Below are 16,452 nucleotides of genomic sequence, written 5' to 3' on the forward strand. Positions count from 1 at the left end.
ATGATTTTTTACTATCATTCTAATGACTACTTAGAAGGAAGCACACCCAGCCAATGACTTCAGGGGTACTACTCCTCATTAAACAGCATTGTTTTCTCATTATTTCATTTGTGCAGAGAGCATGGGTCCAACAAGACTTTGCATCCTTTCAGAGCAGAAGCTGTATCTTACGCTGCTCTTATAACCCCAGGTGGCAAGCACAGAACCAGACACATAATAGTAGGCACTTAGTGAATACCAGCTGGTTTCACTTTGCTGTCAGCAATTATTTAAAACTCTGGCAAAGGCTTTGAAATTGTGCACAGGCAAAGAAAAAGTGGCTGGCATGGGTTAAGATGCCCTACCAAAAAGCAAACATCATACAGGATAAAGAAAACCATAGAATGAACACAAGTTTTGCCGGTTTGCATCAGGTATCACAGTAAACCATGTTTCAGAAGTTTTTTGCTTGTTTGTTTGTTTCTTTTTAAAAAACACTCTTAAAAAGTTAGTTTTGAACTAGGTATTTTTAAGACGTGAATTCAGAGCTAAAATAAATTCTTACAGTTTTCATCCTGGGCAATGCATTGTAAGGGGATCCCAAAGAAAGACGTATAGCTGTCATTGTACCACACCAGAAGCTCGGTGCCCCTAGGGATATCTATACAGGCTCGGTAGAATATATTCGACCTATTCAAAACAAAAGAAAACCCAGCTTAGTAATACGTAGGACTCATGTGCCCCCGCCACATTTTTATTGCCCCGAGAACTTTCTGCCCAGCTCCACCTAAACAGTTTGTTTATAATAAATCTACACCCACCATATCGTCCCCAGCAATCAATCAGAGCCTGTAACTCAGTATGATAAACAGCATAGAGTTTATTTCCACCGTGTGCCTCCACAGAGGGTCTTGAAGAGATAGATATTTGGCCCAGGAGATGGCAGAAAGGCAAAGTTCATTTAAAACAAATTCCATCTCACGCTAATGAGAAAATTCTCTCTTGGCAAACTGCGAAGACAGTGGTGTCTCAACCTCATATATAAATTAATACTATTGATCTCTTATTTGAAGGAAAAGCAGTAAGTGTAATTCTGGCAACCGGGCATTGGGAGTTCCCAAATTTGTAATAAAAATGAACAGCTTTGTGATATAAGGACTAAGAGAAATAAAAATCCTCTCCACTGCCTTTTTTTTTTTTTTTATGAAGTTGGATACAGGAGAAGAGGGAAAAAAAAAACTCTCTTATGTGAAATGGATGGAAATTCAATAAATACAAGAGGAGCACTTTACGCTGGCTGAAAGATTACACTCTGGAATGATACAGTGAAGGTACCAAGAAATAAACATTTTTTATCTCAGCTTTGATACCGTAAAGAAAAATCTACAGATTAAAAAAAAAATGAGGAGATCGCGACTGGTTTTCTCAATGAGGAATGGCTACAAATATGAGCCTCAAGTTCCAGATAAAAGTGTTTGGGGTTGGTGGGCCTTAAATTTCGCCTTTCTGTGAGGAATTGGCTGTAGCAGGGCAATTTGTTCCTTGTACAACACTGCAGACATAAGGAGAATCCTTCTCCACATTTTTCATGGCAGTGAGATATGCACTTGTCAACATATTTTGTCACCACAAAGTGGCTCTTGGCAATAGGATCATAAAGATCAATAAAAAAGTGCAGATTCTCAATATTTTACTTGCAGCTACAAAAATTGCATTTATCTTGTTATTTTCCTTACTTGCTGCCATTCTGTCTCACGAGGGCACTGCTAGCTAAGCAGAATGTTTTTTCCCAACATTCTATGAATATCTGACAAAAACTCCAGCCGGTTGTCTGGTCCTCACCAACCCTCCCTCCCTCTGCATCTCTAGAGCTGTGCATTTTATTAATTCTTTCCACTGCTACATAAAAAAAAAAAAATCAAAATTGGAGCGAGCTATAAATCACTGGCATCTCCTAACTTGAGAAAAATTGAGTCTACTTTGTACTTCACCCTTGTAACATTTCATCTCTCGGTTTGGCTTCTCTTAATATAAACACAGCGCCCGGCAAATGAATGTGCTAAAACCAAATGACACACTTTGCCGCTGAAAGAGCAGGACTGTTTTTGAGCAATGGGTGGTCTTCTGAGGCATGGAGTAGGCCGAAAGGGGGGGAAAAATGTGTAAGCGTACACCGTTCCTTACAAGCGGGCAGAGCTTCCAAAACTCGCAGAAATCTCTGCATGTTGAAGCACATCAAAGGGATTTTTCCCTTTTCAGATAATATTTCCTTTGCTGACATGTATTTAGTATTGTGGTTGGATGACTCATAAAGATAGCTTCATGGCGTCCCAACGCAGTTGAAGCAGAACACATGCCAACAAACATTATTGTCAGCCTCAAAATAAAAACAAAACGTTCAGCTAAGGGTCAATCAATCAAGGGCGCTTTGAAGAAAATTCCATTTAGATATTACAAATCATAACAGAATGAATTTAAACCAGCTGACTTTTTGTGAAGAGGACATTCACGTACAATAAAAATTAGACTGGCTCTTCGGGGTCCAACTTTTCTATTTTCTTACTTTTGGACGTGGCCACTGGTGATGGATGCCAGTTTTTAAAATTGTGTTTTTGTAGTTCATTTTATAAAGATCTGAAGTAATCGAAAACAGATCAGCCGAGAGAGCCCGTAGTTAAAGCGCCGTCATGAAAGGGGAGTTGTAAAATCCACTTAATATTGACAGATAGGTAATGACTTACTCATGCCCCCCCTTCCTCTTAAGCATGTTTTTTTTTTCCCCCCAAATTCAGAATTTGTCTCAAGAGCTCCCTGGGTACCCATTACAAGAACCAGCCAAACTATCTTTTGACGGCTAGACAAGAACAATCTTGACTAATTTTCTAGCTCGGAGTTTTGGGAAAACTTCATGACAATAAAGGTGGGTTAGGACTGTAGACAGCAGTGTAACCAAATACCGTCTTGCACTATTTCGTTGAAACCATTATTTAATAAAATAAAACTGCATAGGAAACCAAGGCAATGAGTCAGATGGTGCCCCAATTTTCTCCTTTTGAACTGGAGACCTTTAGAGAGCAAAGCCAGATTTGTGCAGCGTTTTAAGCTATAAGGTGAAGAAAGGTTAAAAAACAAAACAAATCAAAAACAACAACAACAACAACAACACACACAAAAAAACCCACTTCATTAAAAAAAAAAAAGGCAGAAAAATAAATAGTCATAGGCAGGACTCCAAGTTGCCAAGCACAGGGCCCTTGGCTTTGATGTGTCTGTGGTGCCTAATAAAGCTAAACAGTTGCTTCTGATTCTAAAGAGAACACGGCTGTTTATAACTGAGCTCATATATTTATGTGGCACATGTTTTCGAGGGATTTTGAGAAAAAAAAAAGGCTTAGTGGTGGTTTTTTTTTTTCTTTTTTCTTTTTAATTTGTTTTTGCCCTCTTGTCTCCACTTCCAGCCTTCTCAGGCCTTAAGTGGAAATGCTTGCTCAGCAGGTGCACTGAGGTGCCTTAACATCCTGAGAATCCACCTTGCTTCTCAGCTCCCCAGAGGCCTCCTTATGTGACTTTCCTGTGGGGAAAGGGAGATGGCTCCCCTTTACCTTCGCCCCTCATTGAGCTGGGAGATAGGGACTCTTCTATACTTTGAAACTAATTCATCTTCAGAAACATATCCAGAGTCACCAAAGGACCAAACCCAAATGTTCTGGCACTCTTTGAAGGAGCAGGAGAGGTTACCCTGGCTCAGTCATTGTTGCTGAGCACAGCAGGTTTCAGAAGGACCATCCTGGAAAGGTTGAGAGTTCCCAGATTCCCATGCCTTTATGCATATGAAACTGTCCTTCCTGGGAGCTATCCTGAGGAGCTGAAAGCCAGGGGTCTGGGACTGAGTTTCTGAACTCCTACTGATATGTGGGTACCCATCTGCTGGGGGAGCCATCCCAAGTCAGTGGCTTTGCAGGACTCAATCAGGCTTTTGTGGAAGTTCGAGTAATAATGTGGAAGTTCGAGTAATAATGTGGAAGTTCGAGTAATAATGTGGAAGTAACTCTGGCATGTTCATAGAGTGTAAGAGGCATTCACTCACTAATCCCTTTATAAGGAGGCTTCAGAAAACTAACCAAAAAAAAAAAAAAACTGTCAATCTTTGCAGAGTTCTATAGGATTTTTCCAACCACTAGCAGCAAGCCTGAATTTACATATGCAAGCCATAGGGCTTCAGGTCTGTAAGTGGTAAATCAAGATATACTTTACCTGTACTGAACTACTGTTAGATTCTGTTCTCCGCAGTGCCTTGCACATCGGATATACCTCATCCAGCTCGACTTACTAGGTTCCCCACCATCAATAAAGTGCTGTAGTGTCCCATCTTGATCATATATCTAGAGAAGAGGTCAGAAGGTCAAGTAGTTAGAACGAATCATCAGCAATCATTTTCCCTGCTTCCCTTGGTGTCTTTATGTGTCAGCTGCAGAAATTTATTGCCCTCAGGTTTGCTAGTGCTTATTGATGCTTGTGAAAACAACCGGAATAACAGGAAAATATTTTTTGGTGATGCAAGTCGATCACGTTTCTCTTATCAAGCCAATCTTCCCTGTATTAAACAGATTTGGGGTATCTCAAGGATGTGGCCATATTTCCCAAAGAAATATTTAACCTATTTTGACAGGCTAGTCTTAAGTAATGAGCTGCCGGATAAACAAAGCAAGCTGAAAGAAGAGGCCACGCTGACATGGTTGGACATCCACATAAAAGGCCCCAGTCTTAAACATGTAACTGTTTAAAGGCATTTGGGAGGCAATCGTTGTCTGTCCAACAAGCTGGGTGACACCCCGCAGAAGGCAGTTGGAGAGTTATGGAGCTGTGAAGAACTGCTCAAACGGATTCTGGTTCTGATGAAATAAAGGGACCCTCACCTCACAGTAGACATGGGACTTCAGCTGTCAAGACCTGACACTCTTAGGACAGTAGTCATCAAAAAAGGGAAACTCTCAAAAAAGGCAATGGAAAAAAAATAGCTGTTTCCTATGGATTTTAAATTTCTTCATGCTCTCATAATCATTGCCGTAGGTCAACTCAAGCAGATTTTCTCTCAAGATAACATACAAGAAAATGAAATCCATTTCAAATCACGCAATAAGCAAGGACAAAAAGTCTTTTGCAAAACAACTAGCTAACCAAGCACTCAGATTCAGAGCTCAGAGGAGTAGCCACAGCTCCCCTTCTAAAAACCACTTCAGATGCAGGGCATCTAAGGGGACATGGTGTCTGGAGTAGTGAGAGATGACACAGTTACCTATCAATAGCAATTCTAGAACGAATTCCCAGACTTAAGGCATTTGGAAAGTAAGGTACAGTTAGAGTTTCTTAGAGATACAGTGCTCTGGAAGACCATGGTACAACTGAGTGTTTTCAAATAAAATCAACAATGGGACCATCTAGTAGCCACTGAGGTGTCCCCAGAGCATCCTGGGAAATCAAGTCTCTTACCCTTGCTATTTTGTCTTCCACACTTTGCTTTTCCAGATACACACTGAGAGTCAGTCTCACAAAGAGCCTTTCTGGTTACATTTAGTCCCTAAACTTAGTGTGGTTATTCATATTAATATAGCATAGTACTTCTATTCTGGAGGGCCACAGAGCTTAGTGATGACAGTTTTGGGGGGAGGTTTTTGTTTGTTTTTTTTGTTTTTGTTTTTGTTCGTTTTTTTACTATCACCCGTCATTTTAAAAGAGTTGGATTTTTTTTTCTGCTTTTCTTAAACTCATTCTTCTTCGCCCCCAACCTTTCCACTAACCCCCACAAATAAAAAACAAACTTAATCTAATAAAGACAATCATTTGAGAAGTTATGGCTTTGTAAACACACTGGAGGGAACACAGCTGATAATCAATTTAGCCTGAGAAGAATGAAGAGCTTCCTGGATTACATTACATGTAAAGCTAATGACTTCTTTAAATTCCAACTTGGTGGATAATGACAGAGAACAGAAACATTTATGTGGTTGATACATCTGCTATGTGAGCAACCTAAAGACAGGCATCACGCTTAGATTAGATTACACTGTAGTTGTTTTGGGTTGTGTGTGTGTGTGTGTGTGTGTGTGTGTGTGTGTGTTTTAGGAAGTCACTTAATATTCAAAATCTCACCTCAGCCTGCTGTTGACAGCTAATGCAACATTGAACAATGTTCCCTTAATGCCAATTATTGACCATTAATGGAATAGAAAATGCTGAGGACCATCTTCCCCCACCCCCATCCCTGTCTCACTCTCTTCCAAAAACAAAACCTTCTATAAGGGACTACCGGTGGACAGTAATATGAAGCATTTTCAAAGTACCACATCATCCTCTTCAGTACTTCTAATGGATGTCCTCAATAGCAAGTATTACTAGCATTCAGAGGTCGAGGAGCCTAACTTATTAGCTTACTTGAAAACAATGCACTCACCCATTTTGAAATGAGTGTAAATGTATTTCTTCCTACAGTTCTGTTTCAGCAATAATCTCCTTAACTAAGTATGTCGTGACCCCAAGGAAACCCACAGTTTTTGCCTGCCTAATATAAACTGTTTCTTGTCTTGAAGAAAAAGTAAATGCCTATTTGTCGGTAAATGTCATGTGATGCAGAATCTGACAGGAGGTTTTGTTTCCCTGGCTTCAGCTAATATTGATATTATAATGTTTCTCATGAAACTAACAAAATTCCCAGGCACCTACTTAAATCTTGTAACTGCATACCTAGAGTTGAAGAAAGTCATTCGTTCTGGATGCAGCTTTTGGATAGTGCCAAAAAACAGAAGGAATTTAAGGAGATCAACTAATGCCAAGACCAAGAGTTGTTTTGTTTTTATTATCTTTCAAAAGATTTAAAATGAGCAGGAAAATATCAAAAATCACATACAAAGTATTTCAACAGTCTTTTCAGGATCTATGTTAAATGTTTAAAAGATCAGAAATTTTTTCATTCAAGTAGTGAGAACGAAGGTAAGAGCATTACATTTAGATGAAGGAAAAGATTCACTCTGAAAAAGAAAACAGTTGAATGCAGCTAACTTTTGCTGAAAATTGTGTCATTTATTCTGAAAGAACATGAACAACAACATTTAAATATGTACTCCACTTTCCTAAGAATGTAAAAAAAAAAAAAAAAAGATCCTTCAGAGGTAAGAGAAGAAAAAACATACAGGACACTGGGTAGGAGTAAAGTCTGCAATGGAAAATCCTCAGAACCATAGAATGTATGTATTTGACATATTTTTTTAGAAAGTCTGGACCAGCATTGCTGAAAAGAGTACAAATTGGTACAAACATTGGAAAACATTTTGACAATATCTAAATTTGATAACGATTATATCCTATAATTTAGGAATTTTACTTCTAGAAAATTACCCCAGTGAAACTCTGATGCATGTGCTTAAGGAGGCAACTTCAAGGACATTCACAGCAGCATTATTGTAATTGCAAACAGTTAGAAATAATAGAAATATTCATCATCAGAAGAATAAATAAGTTGTCTTATTCATTCAAAAGCATTTGTATGAAACATTCGAAATTAATGCACTAGACCTGCTTGTATTAAGACCCAATTGAGAGTTGGGGATTTAGCTTGGTGGTAAAATACTTATCCAGCATACACAAACCCCTGGGTTCAATCCCCAACACCACAAAAACAAACAAACAAACAAAAATCCAGTTGATACAGATAATATTGATTGAGAAAAATCAAGGTGAGGATCATTATCATATCATTTATTAAAATTTCAAAATATATAAAATAACACTATAGTATATTTTATAGTACCATATCTTTTAATAAATATGGTGCTGGGAATAGAACATAGTACCTGGCACAAGCTGAGCATGTACTCTACCACTGAGCTATGCCCCACAACTTGCATTCAACTATTTTCTTTTTCAGAATGAATCTTTTCCTTCGTCTAAATGTAATGTTCTTACCTTCGTTCTCACTACTTGAACGAATAAAATTTCTTACCTTTTAAACATTTTACATAGGTACTGAAAAGGCTGTTGAAATACTTTGTACATGATTTTTTATATTTTCCTGCTTATTTTAAATCTTTTGGGGAAAAAAAAGTACTTTGTACTTTTCTGATTTTTTTGTCAAAGAAATAATAAGCAAAAAAAAATCTATCCCTTTATTTCTTTGTACTTCAGTTTTATATGCACTGTTAAAATGGAGACACTATGTTACCCAAGGTTAAAAACTTGTTATCCTCCTGGGAAAATATTTGTAATATGTATCACTACATTATCAGCCTCTGATTTCTTTTGTGATTGCTGTTGCTGCTATTTTAAACTACTGCTTCTGGTCTGTACTTTCTCTTTTATCTTGTATCAATGGGAGTAGAAAGATAAGTAAGGGGGAGAGGTAATTCTTACCTCTGAGGGGATTTTAACAGTTTTCAATCCAATAATAGCTATCAAGACACCACACACGTGGTTTAAATAATGATCACACAAATGCTCACTCATTACAAATCATGTGTGGCACTGACTGGAAACCACCATTAGAAAGGCGTTGTATTACAGTCCTGTATATCAGAAAACACTCTCCCATGATCATATTTTCCCAGAGCAAAACTCTACTTTAAATGAAAGAGCAAGAGTGAGATATGCACCTGCATTGTGTATTTCAACAATAGCTTGTGAGTGGCTTGCCCACAGCTTTTTTTTTTTAATGAATGCTGACCCCTCACATTAATAATAATAATAATAATAATAATAATAAAATGTAAGCCAGAAACTGATTTGAGCTCATTTTAACATTAATAGCAAGAAACTACCTTCCATATGATAAGAATTTGTGTACCTTGGTGACCTGAACAAACAGTTTCTCTAAAGCAAGATTTACATATGAGTGGCTCTCAGGCTAAATTCAAGTCATAGACACTTTCTTTTTCTTGTACAGTGTTTTAAATATTTTAAAAATTTTCCTAATTAGATTTCTGATTTCTCTTAAAAAATTAAAAGGTGAATTCCCCAATCTCATCATCATGCACTGAGCTGAGAAAGCTGGGGCTCCATGGTTAGATTGGGTATATGATTTTCCAGTTCTCCATAGTTCCTGCTGCTCCCTGTTCTTATATGCCACTTTCTATGTGTATTTACTTACCTGTTTGACCTTATTAAGCACTTACACTGATAACCACAGCTATAAAGGAATGACAACTACCCCTGAAAATCAGTCTGTTATAGCTGGGAGCACTGTCACAGAAAACTGTTTGAAGCAACAGCCTGGAAGAACTGTTCGTCACTCCTGCATTGCCAAGGAGCCTTCACCTGACCCTGGGACCAAGCTTTCAGTTCTGTAGTTTTCCAGGGAAGGAGAGAGCAGTGTTTCTCCCACCTCCCCATTTTTACCAGCACAGACTTCCAACAATCTTTAAAGCAAAGGATCCCTTTTCACTCAAAGATTTGAATGTAATTCCACTATAAAAACCAGAAAGTTTCCTTGGTTAAAGAATGAGTAGGTAGCAGAAGCACCACACTAGCTCAATTAACACCACCATTGCTCTCTGAGATAGTTCCTGGGACATCTCTAGGTCCTGTAGTGAGCCAGGGGAGCCTGTGTGGAAATCAGAGGGTTTCCTCCAGTAGATGAGGCCTCCTTGAAGATTTTGGTCACCAATTCTTCTGCTAGAACACTGAGTACCGTGGCTAAATTTAGAGCCCGGGAAAATCAGATCTGGAAGGGAACCCAGTGGCTGTTCCAACCTGATCCGTCGTTCATACATAAGGATATGAGGTCTCTCAGTTCACGACTTAGGCAAAGTGAAATTACTAGTCGGCAACAGACCCAGGCTTCCTCCCGTGTGTCCACATCTCCCTGCCCAGCTGGAGTGCACCGAGGCCTCCCTCAGATCCTTTAATTCTCTCAATGCCCTAACAAGATGCAATGGCCTCAAACAAAAACAAACTGAATTGTAACTCAATTTGCTCCTCCCAGCACCTGGTTCCCTGAATTTTGTCATAGCAAGGAGAGAAGGCAGATCCAAAGGGTTATATATAAAAGGGTTAGCTAATTTTTTCAGGGAGTAGGAAACATTTCAGTCTCCCTCTCCTTGTTTCCAACCCTGGCATGTTTCATTGCCAAGGCTAGGGACACCGGCATTGGTTTTGTGCTGAAGGAGTTCCAGTCTCCTTCACTTTTTGCCACCCAGAGGAGGTGAAGGAGTATATTTTATGCCGAAGCATCTAACGCAGGACCCAGCAAGTGGCAGGAAGGTAATCCGTGCTGAAGTGAACTGAATCCAACCCTCACAATAATCCACAGCTTCATAAAGACCTTGGATTTTATTCAAAATTAGAAAAGAAATGACCACTAAATGCAATAAAAACCTGATTCTAAGTATAACGATGAGGGTCAGGAAAAAATTACATTCTCCTTTAAGTCAGCCTCTTTCAAGTTTATGAAATAGAAAGATGATGATTAAACATGTAATGAATCTACCAGAAAGTGCCCAGAAATGGTCACTGAGAGTTTTCCAGCTTACACCTGTGAGTTCAGAACTGTTTTTTTGTTTAAAATATTTTCACAGGACATAGAGGATCCAGGGAAGAACAGATTTAAAAGATAGTTTCTAAGATCTCCTCCTCCTGTTCGCCACAGCTTTCTGTAAAATTCAGAAAATTAGGGGTTCAATAGTTCAGGGTACTCACAATTTGAGAAACTCAAAAGAAGAGTACAGTGTTTACCAAGGTGAATAAAACTGTTTTACTATGAGATTCCTCTGTATGTCAAACTTTTGACTCTAAAAAGTTAATAATTAAAATATTTTATTGGAAAATAGATGATTTCACTTTCAGCAGTATGGTCATTAGAGAACTTAAGTATTAAGTTCTTTAATGACCATAAAACACGAAATAGAAGCCATCCTAGTTAGGGGTGACATCGGGGGGCAGAGTACAGACGCAAGGAGTGTGCATATGAGTGTCAGTTCCAGTGCCTGTGAGTGACAGCTGTGGCTCCATCATGAGGTGGTGATGTGACTTTGGAAAGTTCTCTCAATTTTCCAGAAAGCTGAAACATTCTCTTTATAAACGGGTGCTAAATATGCTCCCTACCTCAAAAAACTGATGTGAAATCAAATAAACAAGTAATGTTGGAGAGTTAAAGCCCTGTTGGGCACCCAAGAATTACCAAAAGAACATTAGTTACCCTTCGGCCAGCACTATTATTAGATGAAAAATGTCAACCTAGGCAAAATTTACTAACCTGTTCGTAGACACTGGCCACAATACTTGTGCGGCATATGCAAATACATTATTGCTGAGTTTATTGGACCATAAGCTCATTGAGGGTAGAAACACATTTTAATCATTTTTAAATTTTAACCATACACACCTTACACAGGACTTTACAGCAGAAAATCAACTCTTGTTGAAAGAAAAAGAGGGAAATTTAAAAAAAAAAAACAGTTGTTCATATTTTTATCTCCTAGATAAGTCTATTTTAAAAATAAAACAAAAATGCTGTATTAAGGTAAATACTGTCTAGAAAACAGTAAAGATAGATACCTTCAATTCCACATTTTCCATTCCTAAATTTAATCCATTTAAAGTTTAACATGGTGTTCCTTGTCATCCAAAGACACAGGCACCCACTACATTTTGAAGAATATTCTTGGAACATATTGGAAGCTAACAGGTATTTATCATTGAGTGCTTTAATTAGTTGTTGCTTCAAGGAACCAATACACTTGTCATTGAGCATCCCCTATATGGGAATTCTTGACCACTTAAGTTGCTGGCATTTTGATAAAAGAAAGCCCAAGCATATATCTCTATGTGGACCCTCAACATATTCAGGAGAGTGGAGCTGTGTGTGCAACCATCTGGACCTGAACGAGGAGCAGAACCTGTGTGTGGGTTTCAGCCTGGATCCTTACATGGACAGGGATTTGGCAGAGCTTCTGTGTGAAGAGGAAAACAGCAAGACCACACCACTGTGGCCTCCTAGCCTCCTTGTTTTTAAACTTTCAAATGAGCTAAATTTAGTCTTGAGACATCACAAAGTAATACGGGTTGAGCATTCCTAATCCTCCAATCCAAAATCCACACTCTGAAACTTTTTATGAAACCACTGAAAACACTTGAGATTTCAGAACATTCTGGATTTCAGATGTTTAGAATAGGAATGTTCACCTAGTAAAACCTATGCAAATAATCCCAAATCTGAAAAACGCTGAAATCTGAAACACTTATTAACCCAAGCATTTCGGATAAGGGAAACTCAACCCGTACTTTCAAAATGAGAAACAGCATCTGCCTCCACCTTGGCGGGAAGGAAGAACAGCAGTAGTACATTCCTGTGGCATTTGAGTTTCTAAAATACTTTCACAGGCTAATGTGATCCTTATCTGTGACCTAATGGGGAGGCTATGAGTATGGTCCCATTTTACAGAAAGGAAAGCTTGGGCTGAGAAAGGCGAAATGACTTGCCCACAGCCGTATAGTTGGTAATGGCCACCGTGTCGTTGCTTTCTGATCACATCCCATTTGTCGTCTCAGGGAGAAACAGTAGAGCTTTTTCTTTAAAAGCATCAAAAATTTTCCAAATGAGGGTCATAAAAATGTTCATAATGATTAATAGTGTCATTTATCAAACAAATTCCTATTTTCAGAGCAAATGTCAATTTAGTGAGAATTACTTAATCTGTTAGTAAAATTTACACAACAAGTAACCGTGCAATGGATAAAGACATAAATTTCCAGTTCCATGTAAAGTCACTCTCCTTGCCCTGGCAATGTGCCATAGTGGCCAGAAACATCAAAAAAAAAAAAAAAAATGGGCAAGGCACAAGTCATTGGATGAAGATGCATAATTTAGTATAAAAGCTTCTTCATTAAAGCAAATACTGGCTAGTGCATCCACATTATTTATGTTCGGTTTTTAAACTTTTCTCAAATACATAATAATGTAGGGTTTTTTTTCCATTTTGATCAACTCTCTCTCCTGATTAATATGTTAATAAGAATTAACTTATTTCATTGTTTCCAATAAGAAAACCCTTTCCTCTGACTTGGTTTTGGAATATTTTTGGAATGTCTGAAATCCCAAGATTCTAAAATCAGCCTTCAAAGGTCAAGTAATAAATGCCCCATAAAATAAATGAGTAATGATTATATACACCGTTGCTGTATTTTCAGTAATGCTGATATAAAGCTATATACTGTACTTTGTCAATTCACATTCATCAAGTTCCAGAAATATTAGAAAATCATTACAGGTTTATGTTGAGTTTGCAGATAATACTAACATATAAGTCAAGACTGAAATATGGTAATCAGAAAAACAGTTGAAAAGTGTCAATAAACTGTAAAACACCCGTGGTGGTGTTGGCGAGGGCTTCATCAGAGAGCCAGCCATGTGAAGAGATGGAAATGGGTATTTTGGTCACACTGGGGGTCAGTGGCTGCTAAGTGTCAGGTTAGCAGAGGAGAGGCGGTCACTCTGAGGATTACGACACAGGGACTCAGGAGCTCCTGAGAACCGTGGAGCATTTGGTGAATCCCACTTATCTCAGAGGACGCTGGCGGCCGTCGGTACCAAGCCTGCCATCCGTCAATCTACAGTCCTCTTCAGACATCTTCTGTCTGTTGATCAGAGGAGGACTTTGGGGAATCAGGCTTCCATTATCAGGATTTTGTCTGTGATCTGAACAAGCCACTGAACCTTTAACTTTTCACTTGGCAGAAGCATCTATGCTGGAAAAGTCCTGACAGTTCATTCATTTTGCTCCATCCTGGAGCCAGCTGATGTCTGACTGGTGAGACCCGCCCTCTTTGATGTTGTACTCTTTTGAGAGTGTCCTGCTGTGAAAAAAATTTTATCCGTCCAAATTAAAGAGAAATATTTCTGCATCCAGCTGTTAGCTGTGACATGTTTGCCATTTTTCAGGGCACTGGCTTGGTGCCATCCACAAGCTCTGCTGCAAACCTATCTTTTTCCCTCCTCCGTCGCAACAATAATATCCACAGTGCACAACCGTCTCCAGTGTCCACACAACAGCAACTCTAAAAGGGAAAATGCTGGTAATCCTCCATTGCTAAGAAAAACCTTGGAAATATTTGCATATAACAATTTCTTTTTAATTTCTTTCCTTCTTTTTTTTCAGTATCAGCATTAAAATAGTCCACAAATGTAAAATTCTTTGACACAATCTATCCATTTAAAAACTGTTTAATCCAGTTGGGTTTTTTTGGATATGTTTTTTCAGTGCTGGGGATATAACCCAGGCTCTCTAGTCAAGCACTCTACCACTGAGCTACGTCTCCAGCCCTTAAATCCAGTTTTTAGAAAAATGCAGTTTTAATCAAAGCAACCAACAAATCCCGACCTCTGTTAAATATATTTACAAATGAAATGAATTTGGATCTTGAAAAAACTTGATCTGTATACACTGAATTCACATTTAAAAATGGACAGCTATTCCATAGAGAAAGCTCTGCATAAATGAAGAAAAACTCTCATGAAAGCTTGAGTAAACATTTAGATCTAAGTAATCAAGAAAACCTGTATCTTCTTATACTTATTAAGTGCCATTTAGGGGCTTATAAAAATTGCTGCCATTAATTGTGTGTATTGTAAACACAGGGCAGCTTTCATTATGACCACGTTTTTCTCATATCCTGAGATGACTGTGTAAAACACCCACTTCCAGCTTCCCTCTCATCCTGGCCTTGCTTCATCCTGTCTCTCATTTTCACTTTTGCTGAGATGGAAAAGGATCAGTGAACAAGATCTCAGCACTTGGCATCAGGGAATCCTGTCTTGCGACTGATCTCAGGCAGACTAGAAAACATGAACAGCTACTTGCCATCGTTTCTCCCACCAGTAAAAGGTAGATTTTTGAAAAAATAAATAACAACAAAAAAAAAATGCTATGTGTGAAAAGGTAGCTATTTTGGAGAATAAACCACAGAGAAATCTGAATTCATATCCTCCTCCACTTGGAAAAATAAAGCCTTAATTTTCTACCAAACCAGAAAGGGGACCATTATTTTGTTAACATAATCCACAATACAAATGTGAACTGAGGGGATTCACACATCACCTGTAATAGCACCCAAAAAGTTCTGCACTTAACTATAAAATCACACCTCAACATTCATGCACACTCAGGAAGCACACTTGAAATCTCCATATGGCTCACGCAACACATCCCAGGGACTACTCGTTTAATCCTTCATTGGAAACCTTTGGTTTATGTATTCCAGTAAGATCACTGTATAGACCTTGGTGAAAACTTACTGATTTTACATCTTGGCAATCATAGATACTGAAGAACATGATTTCAAGGAGTAGCTTGGACGAAAGCCTAAGTGCAAATTGCTACATTAGAAGCAACAGTATTAAACACTTACAAGTACTAAGAGGGGTGTTTGTAAAGAGAATGCCCCTTAAATATCATAAACTATGTCTATACTTGTGTAGACACACACATACCATGCCCTAGAGCTCACCCCTTTTTTTAATAAAAATTTTCTGAAGAAGCAGAAGGTTTGTCCCAATGAAGTAATGGTTTCCTATGGTTTTATTTCATTTCAGAATAATCTATGGCTTTATTTCTTTGCTGAAATGTGTCTCTCTTTAAATTATTGTGTTTTTTCTAGGTCTATTACATTCTTTTCCTAACTACACCAATAAATAATGATTGTTAGACACATTTTATTAAGGGGAAAGTGACCATCTGAGGAGGATAGAAAACATTTTCAGATCCTAAATAATTTGGGAGGCATTTTTTGCAACAGGTTGGGACTGTGTTGAATGTACTCTCAATTCCCAATTTTTACCTTCTAGTTCTGGACCTGGGACAATGGCAGAAAGCAAGCCAACACTCAGATGTAGGTCACTCAGGAAACTGAGAGTGTGAGAGCTACAACTGGCCTGAATCTGGGCCCCAGGGAGACTCCTTGAAAGTTGCTGTCACCCTGAGGTAACTTGCTCAGGGGAAAAACTTCATGAAATTCCGAGTTTGTCCTGGGGTAAGACAGGAAGAGACATGAGAATGGAATGAGACGGATTTTGTCATCTCTGGACCATTTTTCTTGAAGGAACAGTTGTACAGTTGCAAAGAGGACTAAACAAATACATTTGTTTGCCACCAGTCTCTTTCCCACCAAATCCAGGAAGTGATGAACCAAGGATAGAAGGTGATGGCAGTAATGGCGAGTCCCACATTAGACCTCTGACCAGCTAGATAACATTATTTCAACAAACATTTGGTAAGCAGCTACTATGTACCAGCTGTTATACTTGCTCTAGGGCATTAAAAACCCAAGATTATTCTCTGCCCTCAAATCATTTACAATGCACTGGGAGAGAGATGCATAAAACAGACCATAGACCTTTATTCTGGAACCAAAATATGAAGACTTTTCATCTAATTTTTGGACATTTGTTTTTTAGAATAGGGTTTGTAGATGTGGAAAGAGTCATCTTTTATA

At 38.5% G+C, this 16,452-nt stretch overlaps 1 protein-coding gene across 1 annotated transcript in view; it reads right to left on the reverse strand.

Annotated features, from left to right (window-relative positions):
- The window catches only part of Prdm6 (PR/SET domain 6), a 97,545-nt gene that overhangs the window by 26,938 nt on the left and 54,155 nt on the right, over window positions 1-16,452 (reverse strand). Inside the window, exons 3-4 of the mRNA XM_026396205.2 lie at window positions 4,234-4,361; window positions 545-669 (exon numbers count right to left, since the gene is read on the reverse strand). Of these exons, the coding sequence (XP_026251990.1) occupies window positions 545-669; window positions 4,234-4,361 (253 nt within the window). The remainder of the gene's footprint in view (window positions 1-544; window positions 670-4,233; window positions 4,362-16,452) is intronic.

Source organism: Urocitellus parryii, chromosome 1, assembly GCF_045843805.1.
Source record: "Urocitellus parryii isolate mUroPar1 chromosome 1, mUroPar1.hap1, whole genome shotgun sequence".
Lineage (NCBI taxonomy): Eukaryota > Metazoa > Chordata > Mammalia > Rodentia > Sciuridae > Urocitellus > Urocitellus parryii.